Raw genomic sequence first — 18,282 nt, forward strand, 5'->3', positions numbered from 1 at the left:
CCTCCAACATGACCGGGTTGGCAGTGGGTCAGTAATGGTGTGGGGAGGCATTCCTTTGGAGGACTGCACAGCCAGAGGTACCCTGACTGCCATTAGGATGAGACCCTCAGACCCATTGTGAGAACATATGCTGGTGCAGTGGGCCCTGGGTTAATTCGGTTCCTAGACCTCCTGTGGCGGAAGTGTGTCAGCAGTTCCTGCATGATGAAGGCATTGATGCTATGGACTGGCCTGCTTGTTCCCCAGACCTGAATCCAATCGAGCACATCTGGGACATCATGTCTCGTTCCATCCACCAACGCCACATTGAACCACAGACTGTCCAGGAGTTGACTGATACTTTAATCCAGGTCTGGGAGGAGATCCCTTAGGAGAGCATTAGGAGCATGCCCAGGCGTTATAGGGAGGTCATACAGGCACGTGGAGGCCACACACACTGAAGTTGGATCTCCATGGGATAATAATTTTGATTGACATTGATCATTGATCTTGTCCTCAATGCATTCAACTGGAATATTAATTGAAATCTAGGAAGTGTTATTTTTTTGAGCAGTGTATATACTTCCTGAGTTCTGGTTTTCTGGTGGTTGGAGGGTCACAGCACTAATTTGCCTTTAAGAAAAAAAAAGGTGTCATTGTATTTGTCACATCAACCTTTGGTTTAAAAAGACTGCATGTGCTGCATTCAGCCTTCATCATCCTTGATCTCTTTCCATCTGCCCTGTGCTTTTTCTTCCATGCCTCCCTCATATCGGCGTCTCATGTTTTTATTCCCTCTGTCTTCCTAAGAGGAGAGAGGGAAGAGTAGTGAGCTGATCTGTAAGCATCTGCAGAGAACAGAGTAAAACAAAACCACCAAGTTTATCTAATATTAAAATGAGATAAACACGTAAATTTCTACTACATGTAGACGTGTATTTTTTAAAGATACTGATCCACACTGTTACACCGGAAGAAGAAAATTATAGAAATAACAAACTCCCTTTTCTCTGATCACAGACAGGGCAGAAAGTTTCAGATAAGCTGCTGCTTTGCTTTCTTTTCTCTCATAGTCAACAAATCCCATTAATAGGTCAAAAACCAACAGTGCAGTGACTGTCAGTTGGGCCTGTTTCTGGGAGCAAACATGAAAATTCAACTCAAACAGAAGCATGTTGTGCATCAGCTGAAGACTATTTCACATGCATGGTGACACATGGTGAAACACAAGCAGCAGGACAGGACAGTGTGTCAGTTTATTGTAATAAAGGATCATTTCACTCCTGAAACGTTGTAGCTCATGTTTCTAATTCTAAATTCTAATGTTTCTAATAAAATAAACAGTTCACATTCAGTGTACATTCGTGTACGATAGACATTTGTGTATACATGATTCAGAAATTTTATATTTTAATGTCAGACAGTTAATTCTGTTCATGAATGCTGGTTAACCAGATAGCAAACAGAGGCATCTTGACATGCTTTGCTGTTACCAGTAATATTTGGTGATACAACACATCAGCCACAATGCCATGTAAATCAGATAATTACGGTGTGGATTTTAAACAAAAGAGAGCTTGCTTCCAGAGCCCCTGGCTCCATCACCATCATTCAAAAGTTGAGTTTTTCCTCAGTAAAGCTACTGTTCTCATAAGGAGCAAAAGACACTTTGAGCTGTCATAGTGGGGCTATAGTCACAGAGGGTGAGGGATACAGAGTGGTGTGAGGCAGCAGCCAACCACAGGAAAGGAAGGAAAGAGAAGAGGGTGGGGAGGAGGGAGAGATGGGAAAGGAAAAATGGGGGAGGGGAGGGAAATCTGGGAATCCCTTAAGCCTGGTTTTAATCAGAGTGTTGGATGGGGGAGAGAGGGGAAGAAACAAAGAGGGAGAGGGGGACTGAGCATTACATATTACACTACACTGAGAGGTTATCCCACTATCCAGAGTGTGAAAGAGAGGAGACAGGAAGGAAGAACCTGGGAGAATAGAAGAATGGTGGACAGGACAAACTGTCAGGTGTGGAGGGATGTGGAGGTGCAGAGGAGGCAAGAGGGGGAAGGGTGTGTGGGGAGGTTTGGACATGATGTTTTCTCTGTGTCACTCAGTGTTAGTGCCACCCTCATTCCTGTGATGCTGCAGCACAGAGGGCAGCTTTGCTAACTTGCCACTTCTGCAAATCAGGAGCATGAGTGAGACAGATTGGCCCCCTCTCACTGGGTGCCCTGGGAGCATGGGCATCGCTCACCCTGTGGGTCCAAGATCCTCTAACAGAGATTAAAGGGATGCCCTTGATTCAGAGCAGGCAGTGCAGAGGCCGCACAGAGGGGCGTGTTGCCTCCATGTGGTCCTTTAATGCCACTGCAACTACAACACAGGTGAAGGAAACCACGTACCTTGTTTTCTTTCGGTCCAAGTAACAAAATGTTGTAAAAGACAAAACTCCATGGAATGTTTCAACTGTGCTCCGAGATACCTTAAAGCAACATGGGTCAGCATTTAACAGAAATAATAAGAAAGACATAAGAGATTATTATGGACTGAGCGATATGTTTAACCTGAAGTGTCTTCATCATCTTGTCTCTGAAAAGAATGAAAGATTTCAATGCCACAGAGTCATACAGTTATGACATTTATCTTTAAAATTTCTATGAGATTTTTCTTTATTTTTGGTCTTTCACAAACATCTGTAGCGCTTTGACCGCCCTAGGGAGCAGTGTTTACAGACAAGTAATGAAAAGAATTGAACTAATAGTATCAGAAATCCTTGAATAGGTTAATTAAGATGAACTCATGGTTGGAATGTCTTTCAAATCAGACAAGGTCTGAGCCGCAACCTGCAATTGTGATCTTTTAAAAAAAACACCTATTGACCCATATTTTGAAATAACCTTCCTATTTTATACAGGGAAGGGTGGAATTAACAAACCCCTGAATGCAATGTATTTTATACATTCAAACTGAGCCTATTTACTGTGTGAGGACTGAAAACGAGTTATCAACAAGTCTAGTCTCATTATGTAAACTCATATGGAATGAACATGACTTCAGAGTAAGAGTGCTCTGAGCTCAAATGGAAATCTACAACTGTTTCCTAAACATTTAACACATTTTTGAGGTGATAATACTGTACATCTGATGTTTTTCAAGTTGTTGTGAATTTATCTCCTGTTTCCAAGAAATGACAAGTGTACGCTTCAGAATGACACTGGAAAGAAACAATGATTGTAAGATTGCATTTTTAAAAATGAAGGACATATTTAATTGGCATGTTGCAAAACGTTCATACCACATCTGCAAAACATGTATAAAAAGATTATTTTCCTAAGTTTTCTTATGCTCCTGCATTCAAACACACACTGATGAAACCTTTTTTATAAAGTTTTGGTTTTTGCTAATTTAAGCACATAAAATCTCCAGATGTCAAAGTTGGATTACAGCAACAATCCAACACAAACACCACAGAAAACGTGTGTGACTTCCTAAATAGAGATATTACTGGAAATTATTTCCTTCAAACAGCGTAGTTTCAATCAATGCTAGGTTCCACGTGTTTTATGTCATGGTGAAGTACTCATATGTGAGATTTTTTTTCCATGTTTTATTCCAGGACATGTAAATTTCTCCATCATGTAAAACTGAACTTTCCTTAGTTACTGGCAGGACAAAATCAAGGTTCAGAGATGTATGTTTGGACAACACAGTTGTGGTTGTTATGGAAGTTTTCAATCGCTTCCTTCCTAATACCTCTGATGAGCAATGAAATAGAGAAACTTACTTTTTCTGCCGGCCGGCTAAGTTTTTATTCTTCGTTGCAAGGAAAAAGATCAGTCCACACCATTCAGCGGCAATGGTATGAAAAGATACAGACAAAAGAAATACAGAGCATTTATACCTTTAGATGTGTAACAATTAGCGTGTCTGGGTGATACAAATGGTTAATGTGGATTGGAGAGTCTGTCAGTCCTGAGACAGAAATTTTACCATCACATGGTCTAGTTTATCAAATTTTCTCTGGTGTTCCTCCAAGAACCAAGTATGGAAAATGTAGACGAAGATAAATTATCTTCTGTCTATTTGACTCTTCAAAAACTCCATGCTCCCTCACTACTGTAAAACCAAACTCATCTCTAAATTTCACACAGATCCTTGTGCATTTTGTTCAAAGAAAGAAAACTCACCACAAATAAGGTATAAAATGAGACTTTGTTTTGAAAAATGATCAAATATTTCAAATGAAAGACTAAAACAGAAGCATGAAAAGAAAACAGTCCACTGAAAACCAAGTTGATTACATAAGACTTCTTTGATTTGGTTGTGAAATGTGGCAGTTGTGATTATTATCATTCAGCCATTCCATTAAAATGCATAAAGTTAAAAGGCTGTATCCCCCACAAAAAATGACATACTGGAGCAGAGGTCTGAATTCACAAGTGCTGATGTAGACAATGAATACTGTCAAAAGATTTCCACTGAAAACTGAAACTTAAACATCACAACATGTTGTGAAAGCTTCCACATTCTCGAAAACACAGACGATGTGACCTCCGTGATGGCCTTGAATGCAGCCAACAATCACAAAGTTTGACAAGTCAGTGCATCACAATAATGTATGTATGCTACAGTGAATGAATCTGAATTCAACAATTCATTTTAAAATGTTAAATCACAGAACATTTAACAGGTCAACATTAAAGAATTTTATAAGCACAAAATGTCTTTGAAAGAAAAATATGTCATTGACTTAGAACTGAATAATTTGAACTTTTAATACTGACAGCTTCCACCCTGTGATGTGTCCTTGTCACGCAGGAAGGGAGGAAAACACATCCTTTCTTTATGATCTGGTGGGCAGTTCTGAAAATATCTCTAGCTAAGAAAGGTGCTAATTGGACTCTTGGTAAGATAAAAGCAAAGAAACAGAAAAGCCAAAGGCTTTCATTGCCATGGCTACCTGCTACTCTTGGCTTTAATTACTGTAATTATGTTTTTTAACTTTTTCACATCAAAGAGTTCTCTGACATTCTGCTGCAAACTGTGGCTGTGACCTACAGCTCTGCCTCCCACTGACCTGTGGTTGATCTAAAGCTTCTCTTAGAACCTTTATCATGCCTGTATTTGAGTTAAAAAAGCCACCAACCTATACTGTTGACTGGGCACCCAGTTAATCAGATACACATGAACTATTACATACGAATATGTTTAAGCAGAAAAATGGTAATTTTAGTTTGAGGTGACCAGTTTTCTGAAGTAAAAATCGGGGACATTTTCAATGCGGCGGAGAAAAATCATTAAATTTTTAGCATTATGAAATAAAAAACAGGGACATGTACTTTTTCATGTATTTTAACCAGCTTTTATTACACAAAAAGTTGCAATCAACCATCCATCCACAGAAGAAGACAAAAATATCAAAATAAGTTAGGATGGATTTTTTGGTCAGAAGTTTCAACTCACAGCTGAATACTGAACTGATATTTATTACACAAAGGTGGTAATCAAAAAAATTAGTGACATTACAGTGACCTCCTCATTCATCCACCTCCACCTCAGGAGCCTGGGTAGAATAAGAGCAGAGGAGAACATGAGAAAAACATGTCATCACCTGGTAATCTCATGCTAATGTTAACATTACAGCATCACTAATGACAGATATGAAAACAGTGTCATAATGTTAACTTTCACTGACTTTTAAAACGTTACGTTAGGTCTTCATTTCAGAAAAACAATCATACTTAATGTTACATCACTTCACACACACGCACACGCGTGTGCGCACACTGACAGCCAAGTCTACTGCCAGTTCACACAAAATAAATAAGTTAGTACACAACAAACCATTTATTGGCTGCTGGTCTCCTTTTCTTTCCTTTTTGCCGCCTCTGATTGTTGTTGTCGACGCTGCTGTCTGTACATCATATGATGTTGTCTCTGGTGATGCGTCAAATGGCTACCGTAATAACTGGTGTTACTTTGAGTCTGCGCGCATTTCCCCCCATTCAGTGTCAAAATCGGGGACATTTTAGGGGACCCAAAACGGGGCCTGTCACCGGAAATCGGGGACGTCTGGTCACCTTATTTTAGTTCAAATAAACAACTCTACATACTTTTGGATTTTATAAGGTAGAAAGTACTAAACAAGGAGTAAAGTAGAGGGCTGCATTGGGTCCCGCCAACTCAGCCATCACGCGGGAGCGGGTGGCTAAAAAAAACACTGAGGGATCTGGACGTAGCCTAGCGACAGGATGTCAATAAATGATGTTGAAAGGAAGCTCAAAGAAGGTCTTTACAGCACAAAGACAAAGCAAGGCAAGTCTTACATTTGGAGAAGTTTCTCAACTGTCCGTGTGTAACCGAGTAGATTTGTGCCTATTAAATTAAGGCAAAAGAAGTGCAACATGCCATCTATTGGCGCAGTGGTTGGTTTGGGTATTGCGCAGATAATAGAGGAATTCACTGTGGTAAGACGTCGTCTTGCTTGGTCCAGGATAATTAATTATTTTATATTACGTTTCAGATGTTTATACTTTATATTTTGCTGTGTCATGTACTCACTGTGACTTATGCTAACTGTTTTGAGCGCTTACTGTGAGTTGTTGGACCATAAAACTATTGTTAGCCCGTTTTTTTCATTGGAAGCTCAAGAACAAGCTGGAGAAATCGTTTATTAAAAAAGTATTTATTAGTGGTCACATGTAAAGTATATTGCAGCGCTGGACTCGGAGTGCCAGAGCTCCCGCAGGAAATCCGTCAGGCCGAGCCCCGATATCCGGAAACATGTCATATTTATATTCAGCTTTATCTCACAGAAGTTGTTTTCACACTTGTCAGAGTATAATTGGCCAGTCTTCAGTGGCATGATCAGGCCAACCGCTGTCCTTGTTGTGTTCTTTGGATGTGATAAACAATGTGTGTGTGTGTGCTGTTTTTAGGCTCGGATCTACTGTACCAGCCCTATCTGCCCTAATAGAGATGTTTTGTCTGACCCTGTTGTCTGATGTTTATGTCATTCTAAGGTCTTGGACCATTTAAGGTCATCTGTTGTGCAGTATGAGCAGAGTGGAAAAGTACCAGCTAGGAACATAGGTTATTTAGGAAAATACAGAATATGAATTTATAATGTCTAAGATCAAAGCCAATTATAACACTATGTTTAGAGAGTTGTTAATGTTGCTAAACTAGCTTAAATGTTTTCCCTCGTGTCAGGTGTTGTTTGGATTGTCCCGAGACAATCCAAATTTTGTGGCGCAAATTTTCCCACACCGCTGTGGTGTTGTATGCTGTGTTGCAGGTAATGTTTTGTGTACTGTTGTATGGTTTTTTATTATGTTTTGTTCTGTGAGTCGGTCTATATGAGCAGCCTTTTTGGTTGTCCAGATAAATAGCTTACATTTGTTAATCTAGTTTTGAATTTAATGAAAGATGATTTATGGAGTAACAAATGCACTATACAATCACACTAGGATATGTTTTTATTTTATATGAACGGGTTTCTGTATTTAATTTGCTTGTTAAATGCACAGAGAATAGAGGAATTCACTGTGGTGTTGTTTGGATTGTCCCGAGACTGTGGCGCTTATTTTCCCACACCGCTGTGGTGTTGTATGCTGTGTTGCATAGTCTAATAAACACCCAATAATCCAACCGGTCGTCATCTGTAGAAGTAACAGTAGTGTGGAGCTGCATCTCCCAGATAGCTGTGATCCATAACATTGATACCGTGACTCGTCGATCTGGAGTTGGCTCTTCAGCCTCAAAAGTCCTGTGATCATCTTCCTGGACAGCTTCTACCTTGCGCTTTCAGGTGGACAGCGTATCTATATTATAGTTAGGGATGGCTCAGGTAATCCTGAAACATCCCATAGTTAAGCTGCTATAGGCTTAGACTGCTGGGGGACCTCATCTGTCACACCTTTCCTCACTTTGCTCTCTTTTTCCCCCTGTTTAATTTCAAAATTGATTTTATGTACATGTGACATTATTGTGATTATTAACGTATGTTTCCCTGTTCCAACAGGTATCCTTTGAATGGTGTTATGGTGTTTTTCCCCCCTCTTTTCCCTCTTCTCTGTCTTCTCGAACCCCAGCTGGTCGAGGCGGATGGCCACCCTTCCTGAGTCTGGTTCTGCCAGAGGTTTCTTCCTGTTAAAAGGGAGTCGTTCCTTTCCACAGTTGCCTCAGGCTCGCTCAGGACGGGAGATTGGACTGAAGACATGCTTCGGTGCAATCTGTTGGTTTCCTTAGCTAGGATATTAATTTTTTGAATTGGCTCTATATGAATTAATTGGATTATGATTACAATGAATTGAATTCCAATTGGCTTGAATTGGACTATATTACTTAAGTGCCTTGAGATGACAATTGTTGTAATCTGGCGCTATATAAATAAAATTGAATTGAATTTAATTGAATTGAATCTACCAGTGTATGGTGTAACTGGTGCTTGTTGTTGCCCAACCAGTCTTTTTGTGTTATTATTCAATTTTCTGTTTTTGTTTTGTTTCATGGGTCCTTGTTGAGTGGGATATCAAAAGAATGAGCTACATACAAGGGAATGCTAGTATGCATCTTTTTCTTGGTAGAGGTAGGGGCAGAGGTATGGTGTTGCAGTTTAATAGTCCTGTTCAGGGGAGTGTTGTTCATGTGATGGGGGATGAGCTGGTTCTAGCTGGGACCGCTTCAGTCAGTGGAGACAGGGTTCCTTCTCAGAGCCATTACACTGAACCTACACTCAGCAGGCAGGATACTGCAACATTCACACAAACCCTGTTTCACCTTCACCTGATGTAGTCAGTCAAATGAGTGACATAATTCAACATGTTGGTCAGCAGCTGGCGGATAGTATAGTTGCACGCTTCGGCTCAACACATAGTACACCCACACCAAGCACCCCAACTGTACACAGTGCCCCCACTAACATGTCTGCACATAGTATGGAACTGTCACAAGTCCAACTAGTGCCTCACAGGAAGGTGAAAGAGCCTCCAACCTTCAGAGGAGATAACTCTGACACTGTGTGGGAAGATCTGATGAAGGGTTACATAAAGAGGACAAATACCAAATCAGAGCAGCAGCTAGAGAAAATCACCTCAGGGGTCGAGTTAAAGATGTTGTGAAGTTTGGAATGAGAAACAGTGGCATTGATGTGACTCTGAACCCAGATGCCATTTATGCTCTCCTCCATAAACATTTTGCTGCCGTCCCGTTCTCCTCTCCCTTTAGCAGACTTTTACACTACAATCCCAAAGAGTAATGAGGATGCATATGACTACTGGCTGAGGCTCAACCAAGCTGCAGGTGTCACTGCTGACCGTCTCAAAGAACAGGGCAAGGAAGTACACTGCCCCGACCTGGAAGTGACACATATGTTTATAAAGAATTGTCCCTCCAAAGAGCTTGCCATGACTTTCAGGTAAAAAAAAATTGGTAAGTGGACTGCGGTGGAGGTTCAGGATGTGCTGGATGAGTACCACACAGAGAGGTTTGAGGGGTGCTGCTGCTGCTGTGAGTTGGAAGCCCTGTGACAATATGTATGCGAACAAAGCTAAGGTGCTTCACACTGTGGTACCTCTGCCTGAATCAAAAGAGTCTCACACACCCAAGTCACTAGACTTAGCAGCTCTTGAGCGTGTTATTAGCATTCTGGAGAAAGTTCTGCTGGAGAGATCTACTCCAACCCGAGCTATTACCACCAGGCAGCCTAGAGTGAAAGCCCCCAGGACTGAGGGACTGAATAAACTACTATGTGCTGTCTGTGGCGATGCGAACCATTCTGCACTCATTCATTGCCGTGACAAGAACCTCTGCTTTAAATGCTTCTCACCTGATCACTCCAGACGTAGCTACTCTGTGCAGATGACATCCACCACATCTGCACAGTTGGGAAACTAGAGGATCTGCATCAAGGGGAAGTGTTGATCCTACTAGTGTCCCTCCCACAAGTGATATTATGGATTTTGAATCAGTCTGTTCAGCGTGCCATCAAGCAAAACTGTCATATTTCAAGGCACACACAGGATTCAGAAGTCAGACGGTTTGTTTTATACCTCTGTTTCTGCGGCAGGTGTTTCACCGAGGGCGATGATAAATTCTCAAAGTTTTGTGGGTGCGGGGGGAGTGGACATACACATTGCGGGAGTGGGTAGGAGTGAAGAAAACAGTCCCACGCAGGGCTCTAGTGTAAACGCATGATATCATAGGTTGACAAAATATGTATCTTATACGTTAAAGTAAAATTCTGTATTTCTTCTGACTTTTACTACAGAAGCCAAGAAGGGATTACTTTTTTTATGCACCACTATCTTGTGATTGTCATGATTCCTGTATACTTTTAGTTTTATAACTTGTCTCGTCATTTCTGGTTTTATTTTGAAAATGAACTTCTCTTCTCGTTTCAGTTAACTTGCTCTTCCTCCCGTGTCCTGTGTCTGCGTGTCTCCCCTGATTACCCAAGTGTTTCTACCTGGTCCTCTTGGATCCTCATGTGTATATAGTCTTTGTCTTCCCTTGTCTCGTTGTCAGTGTGTTGTACCTTACAGTCTTCATCCTAGCCTCCGAATATCCCTTGTTGTTCTGAAAATACCCAGATTCTTGACCATTGTGGTACCTTGTGTTTTGACCCATTGGTGGATTCCTGAAGTCGAGCGTTTCTCCTTCAGAGTTTCTTTTGGTAAATGTTTTTGTGATTACCTCAGCTTAGCTTTTGAATAAATTTTCATAGTCATTTTTGGTTTCCTCTTTTCGAGAGTTTTTTGTTGTAATGTTTCGTAGCTCCTCCATTATAGGAGTGGAAGCTCTTTTTCTGTTCTTTGTTTAATCTTGTAGTGCCTCCAATAGAAGGAGAGATTTTCTTTGTTCACCTCTTTAGAAGAGAGTGCGAAATTTAAAGTAATATTCTTTTATAGAATTTTCGTTTTCCTCCTAGAGTGGAGAGACTGTTTCTTTTGATTAAGTTTTACACCGGCATCTGTCACAACTATAGTTATAGTGATCAGTGCCATAGTAATTTTCATAGTGATTATTTTCTCTGTTCGGAGACCTGTTAAGAGAGTTTATTTATAATAAACAATCTTATTCTGAAATCGATCCTGCATCTGTGTCCTGTGTCCTGCCGGTTCCTGACAGTGATAACGACTTGTTATTTCAAAGTCGCAAAAAAAAAAGGACTTATTATTTCGTTATCTCAATATAACAAAAATCGTTTTCTCGACTTTTAATTTCGTGTGATAATTTGATGATTGAGCGCTGGTTAATGTGATACTCCTGATTTCAACCTACAAGAGCTGCCACGAACGGCTTCCGTAGCCACTGGCTGTAGTTGTCATAGACATATAAAGAATAGACGCTGCATCGACCGCTAGTGCCTATTGGCGCTGATGAGCCGTTGGGCCACCGTCTTGGACCGGTCACCCGCTACACTCAGTGTAATCTGTCTGGCTGGCACAATGAAGTGTCAGCGCATATAATCAATCATAACTCGCTGAATACAAAACTGATTTTCACAGGGTTTTTTCTGCAAACGTCATACATGTTGGCGTGATACTGGACACATGATTTGGTATATCTTAATATTCATAGAAGGCTTAACAGTAATAGAATATTCTGGTATGTGATATGTATGATAGGTAGGCTATTCTGCAAAAGACACGATATATAATATACACACACACACCTATATAAACACACTAATATATGATAGAGAAGTAGAAGCAGGTTGTGTACAATTCAGCTATTTAGCTATTATAGTGACCGCCACGGCTAATCCTCACACAGTCACCCCGCAACACACATTAGACACATGCGCTTTGTAACTCTGCAATAAACCATCATTGGACCGCGAACCAGCTGAATCTGTCTCATCTTTTGATACTTCGTGACTTCTCATCTTTAACTACTGAGTATAGCATAATAGGTAAATTGAACTCCAAAAAGTCACAACACTATAATGAAGAAACAATAATACATTATACATCTACATATAAGATAAAACACAAGAGTCAGAAGTTATATTTAAAAATATATATATATATATATATATATGTTTATGTTATGTTTATGCATAAACAGACGCATTTAGCATTTAGCGACTTACAAATGAAGATATAACAAGTTATATAAACAAGCTAACAATAAACTACATAGAAGGAAACCACTAGTCAGACTCTGTTAGAGGTGACAGAGTAGAGATAGAGTGCAGGCATAGAGGAAAGTACAGAAAGATAAAGTGCAGAGATAGAGGGGGTAGGGAAGTACAAGGTAAGTGCTAGGATAGGAGATGCTCTCTGAAGAGCTGGGTCTTCAAGAGTTTTTTGAAGATAGACGTCTACCCTGTTCTGGTAGTGCTCGGTGGGTCATTCTACCATCGTGGAACGACACATGAAAAGAGTTTGGATTGTCTTAGGTGTGGTGTAGGCACTGCTAGACGACAATCCTGGGACGAACAGAGGGACTGAGTTGTGACATAAGCCTTTGCAAGAACATTCAATTAGATGGGAGCTGTTCCATTAAGCACTTTGTAAGCTAACATCAGTGACTTGAATTTGATGCGGTAGCCAGTGGAGTTCAATGAACAGAGGGGTGATGTGTGCTCTTTTAGGCTGATCGAAGACCAGACGCGCCGCTGCGTTCTGGACCATCTGCAGAGGTTTCATAGTACAGGCTGGGAGACCAGTTAGGAGAGCATTGCAGTAGTCAAGGCGGGAGATGACCATGGCCTGCACCAGGAGTTGGGTGGCATGTTGGGTTAGGTATGGTCTGATCTTTCTTATATTTAGTAATGCAAAGCGTCATGAACGAGCAACCGAGGTAACGTGATCTTTGAAGGTTAGTTGGTCATCAATCACAACACCCAAGTTTCTAGCAACCTTTGATGGAGCAAGAGATAGGGATTCAGTTTGGATGCAGATACTGTGGTGTATGGTTGGTTTGGCTGGGAAGACAAAGCAGTTCAGTTTTTTTAAGTTGGAGGTGATGGGCTTTCATCCATTTTGATATGTCAGAGAGACAGTCTGAGATTCGTGCTGAGACTATATGGTTGTCAGGTGGGAATGACACATATATCTCAGAAAAAAATTAAATCTATATTAAGATTGATTCAAATTGGCTTTATTGGCATGGATGGTATCAACCATTGTTGCCAAAAGCAAAACATACCAAAATACAATTAAATTATAATACAATTACATTGAACTATTTACATTAATTGTTATTTAATTACTCTCTCTCTCTCTCTCTCTCTCTCTCTCTGTAAGATCGCTCTCAGAAATAAATGAAAATCTGTATATAACAGAAAAAATGAAGACAGACAGATAGATGATAGAGAAATCTTTAAAAAAATGTAAATTTTCAAGTTAAACACAAGAACATGACACCACCCCACCCCAAACCATATTTACACAAAGTTGCTCATGAAAGTTTTAATTAGCTAAAAGCCCTGAAAGAGGACTGTTTGCAGAGCTTCTTTCTTGTGCTCCCTTTCTGCAGGTCAACAGAGGTGAGTTTGGCAATGTGGTGTAGTCAAACTGTGTCTCCTCAATGTGTTCCCCAAGCTGAAAAACATTCTCTGTTCTTCCCGGACGATGTAGGTGACTGTCGACGTCTTTGGAGCTTGCCTTACTGAAGCTTGGTGAATCACCCTCTCAGCACCTTCACTGTGCCTTGTGATGGAATCTAAATCACTATCATTTAGAGCTGTAGCGATACACTAATCTCACAATAAGATACGATACCCGGCATTCAGCCAACGATTCGATACGATTTTATACCATTCAATTCGATACAATTTAATACACATCATTTTATGAAAGATTTTAAAGGGTAAGTGTGATTTGACATGAATCGTCGTTGATTGGACTGGTGGTCCGTCCTTTGAACCGGAAGGACAACACCGCCAGACATACAGAAACAAACAAACATGTCTTCAGTGTACGCATGTTTATGTTTATGACTCATGTTTCTGTTGTGAATATTACATCATCAACCTGCTTGTTTTACTTGCTAAATACCATATACACAAATCCAAATTCTCTAATCACAAACCATCTTTTTACATTTTTGAGAAGGAGCTAATTCAATACATTACAACAATCCTACAGTCTATAAACAGAAAAGCCATCAAAACCACTGAGCTATGCACTTTATATAACATTTTTATGAACTAATGTATCACTGTTTTGTATAATGTGACCCCCCTGGCATTGTTTTGTATTATGTTAATGTTCTGTTTTTTTTCTGTTACTAATTGTAACATCTGACTTTTGAATAAAGTTTGCTAAAAAAAGAAAAAAACTGATACTTTATCGGGAAACAAAATATCTATATATATCGCGCTATCGATAAAGTCACTCAGCCCTACTATCATTACAGTGTTTCATTAGGTATCAGATAGTTTAAATCAATACTCATCTATTCAAAATATACAGAAAACAGAGTACCTATTTCTAAACTGTATGTTCAACATGCAAACTTAGTATTTGCTCGACTTCCTTCTCTCCATAGGCCTGCTTTGTACAACAGAAAATTTCACACAGAGCTTTACCACTCTAAAGTGTGTATGTGTAAGGTTATATACAAACTTGAATAATACAGCCTGTGTCACCAGTGTAAAATTTGCTGGTCAATGTTATATATGCAATATTTGCATTATTTCTACAATAGCATTCTTGTGTCAGTTGTAAACTAAGCCTGTGTTATGGAATATATGATTTATAAAGTCTCAGTTGGCCTAATAGCCGGGTGAGCATCGGCTATAACCACAGCCTAGCTAAACGTTTGCTGTCTACGATTTCAGTGATGGACATAAATACAGTACAATAATATTCTATTTACAAAATACAACCAATAATAATGTTGAATCTTCCTTGTGAAAAGTAATCCCCCGAACCCTGTTCGCAATCGTCCGCCGATTTGCACAGGAATACAGTGCTCTGCCATCTTGAATACTCCACTGTCTATGGGTAGGATGACCGGTCCAAGATGGCGGCCGTATTTCCCACGCTCCAGCAGCCAATGCGGCGTCTACTCTTTATAATGTCTGTAGTAGCTGTAACCTACACTTACACAGTTACACTTTACGTTAGTTTGTGTACTTGACTGGGTTTGTTTAGGGGCTACCAATTAGCAGATGTACGGAAGCCGTTCGTGGCAGCTCTTGAGAGTTGAAATCAAGACGAACAATATGAATTAATTCGTTATCATGAGAAAACCACCTGTTCAGGGTGTACCCTGCCTCTCGCCCGATGACCGCTGGGATAGGCTCCAGCCCCCCATGACACCGACGGATTAAGTGGGTATAGAAAATGGATGGATCATGAGAAAACGATTTTTGTTATATCGAGATAACGAAATAATAAGTTGTTATAACGAGATAACAGTGCATAGAAAAAAAATCCATGGCCCTTCTTGGCTTCTGCACCATATTTTACTTATTAACTTATTCTTCACAAGTTAAATGACCCAAAAATCAAATGATCAAAGTCTAAATAAATAATGTATAATCACCCGGTATTTACCACCAGAAGCAAACAGAACATACAGTATGACACTGCAAACACGGCGGAAGTAAACAACATATTGCAGTCTTAGTTGGCACTTTGTTTAAGTTTAGTTTGTAGTAAGTCTCGTCTTTAGTTTACAGTTGCTCTCATGTTTTTGTCCTTGATTTTTTTACTTTGAGTCAGATTAGTCTTATCTTGCCGCAGTTCAACCATTGTTTTCTCAGTTCCCTCCTTTTCTGGTCATTAGCTCCACTGCCACACCTGTCACCTGTGTATTATTCCTCAGCTGCTGTCACTCACTAATCAGCTCAACCACAGTATTTAAGATCCCTGTTTTCTCTTAGTTATTTCCGGATCTTTGCCATTATCTCATCTTGTTTACCTTGTCTTTTCTACATCATGTCAATTGTCTTAGTTGTGTTATTTCAGTCCTTAAGTTTTGTTTTACCAGGTTAGGGTTTTGGTGTTTTGGCTTGTCTGAGCTTTTTGTTACTGTCTCAAAATAAATTGAATTTAAGTTGTCCAACAACCTCCTGCCTAAAGTCCATGTTTACATTTGGGTCCTCTAATCTCCACCAACCGTGACATGCCAACTCTGTTGTTTTGATGGACTATAAGACAACTAACCCTTTTTGTGTTACCTCACCCCACACATCCACTTACTGAAACAGTGAAAAAGATGTTCATCACTGAGATCACAGGTTGAGAAGAGGGGACAGACAGCAGCATCCCAGCTTAAAGCTCTGTGTCTGTCACTCCACTTTTTAAGTGTGTTTTCATTCGTGTTTCATTCCTGTATAACATTACAACTAGTTCACAAGCCTGTTTTAAAGACATAAAGACCTGGATGACTCAGAACTGTCTGCTTTTAAATTCAGACAAAACTGAAGTTGTTCTCTTTGGACCTGAGCGCTTCAGGGAGAAATTGTCTAGTTATATAGTTACTCTAGATGGTATTTCTTTGGCTTCTAGTTCTACAGCGAGGAACCTTGGAGTTATTTTTGACCAGAATTTATCATTTGACGCACATATAAAACTGGTTTCTAGGACTGCCTTCTTTCACCTTCGTAATATTGCTAGAATCAGGAACATCCTGTCTCAGGGTGATGCAGAGAAACTAGTTCATGCATTTGTTACTTCAGGATTGGACTACTGTAATTCCTTATTATTGGGCTGTCCCACATATTCTCTGAAAAGCCTCCAGCTGATCCAAAATGCTGCAGCCAGAGTTCTGATGAGAACTAACAGGAGAGATCATGTTTCTCCAGTTTTAGCTTCTCTTCATTGGCTCCCTGTTAAAGTCAGAATACAATTTAAGATTCTTCTCCTCATATATAAAGCTCTTAATGACCGAGCTCCATCATATCTTAAATATCTCATTGTAAGATAGACTTCGCTCCCAAACCTGCAGTCTTTTCTGTCTTCTCAAACCCCAGCTGGTCGAGGCGGATGGCCACCCTTCCTGGTTCTGGTTCTGCCAGAGGTTTCTTCCTGTTAAAAGGGAGTCGTTCCTTTCCACAGTCGCCTCAGGCACGCTCAGGACGGGAGATTGGACTGAAGACAAGTTTCGGTGCAATCTGTTGGTTTCCTTAGCTAGGATATTAATTTTTTGAATTGGCTCTATATGAATTAATCGGATTATGATTACAATGAATTGAATTCCAATTGGCTTGAATTGGACTATATTACTTAAGTGCCTTGAGATGACAATTGTTGTAATCTGGCGCTATATAAATAAAATTGAATTGAATTGTCTTTTTTCCTCACACTTGAAATTAAGGCAAAACAATTATTACTTCTGTAAAATGCAATTTTATTGCTGAAATAAGCATAGCATAGAGTATATAGTGTAACTTCTCTTTTTGTAACTACTTTTTTTAGTAGCAACAGCATGAGGAAGAATTCAAAGATTTAACAGTCATTTCATGTAAAGTAAACTAATTGTAAGCACAAAAAATCAATAGAAAATAAGGATTTTTTTCAGATTCTACAGTTTTTATTGTAAATCTTAATATACACAAATAAGGAACAAAATTCTATCTCTGTAGCGTTTTTAATATTGGATTGTTGGTCAGCCTAAAACACTTAAAAGATGTGAATGAAATTTCCTGGCCAGTTAATTCAAATAGAAGGGCTTTTGACAGGGAGAACGGTTAAGAGGTACTCTACCTAACAAGCCACACACACACACACACACTCAGCGTGGGTCCCCTCACATCCATCCATTGCTGGAGAAGTCCCGTCTCAGCTGCTGAATCTCTGCCTCTGTGAGCGGCTGAAGAGGTGATCGACAGGCACCGCCATGGAAACCAAACCATTCCATCACCTGCTTGAGGGCAGGAACTCCCAACTTTCTGGTCACCTAGCAACAAAAAGCTTCAATCAATATCCACCCCCCAATATTAAGTGCATCGTTGGCTCTCAGCAGCAGGAATAATGAAGTTAAAATTCAGACACATTTGTGATTAGTATTTACCTGCTGAACAACATCTGCACCCCATGTGACTTCACAGTGGAGTGAAGATGGATCTCCCCAATGCAGTGTGTGTGTGTGTGTGTGTGTGTGTGTGTGTGTGCTGCTGTGCTGGTACAGCAGTGACCTTAATGAATATGTTTTGAGCCTAAGGCACACTAAGCACCAATTCATTCACACGCACTGATGTTACCTTTGTGAATTTAACTTGGAGATCAACACCAAAACCCCATAACTTAAACAAAACTGTCATTTTTTGTATTTACTTACTGTTTCTAAAACTGAGGAAAGTTTGAACTCTAGCTACCAAACCATGAAGCAGCCTCTTCTCTTTCATAT

At 40.0% G+C, this 18,282-nt stretch overlaps 1 protein-coding gene across 1 annotated transcript in view; it reads right to left on the reverse strand.

The window, feature by feature from the left end:
• Positions 1-17,377: 17,377 nt before the first annotated feature.
• hoga1 (4-hydroxy-2-oxoglutarate aldolase 1) overlaps positions 17,378-18,282 on the reverse strand; it is a 34,250-nt gene continuing 33,345 nt past the window's right edge. The window contains exon 7 of the mRNA XM_072383634.1: positions 17,378-17,832. Coding sequence (XP_072239735.1) covers positions 17,683-17,832 — 150 coding nt within the window. The 3' untranslated portion in view covers positions 17,378-17,682. The remainder of the gene's footprint in view (positions 17,833-18,282) is intronic.

The sequence above is a fragment of the Leuresthes tenuis genome, unplaced genomic scaffold, assembly GCF_036924035.1.
Source record: "Leuresthes tenuis unplaced genomic scaffold, fLeuTen1.0.hap1 SCAF_4, whole genome shotgun sequence".
NCBI classification, from domain to species: Eukaryota; Metazoa; Chordata; class Actinopteri; order Atheriniformes; family Atherinopsidae; genus Leuresthes; species Leuresthes tenuis.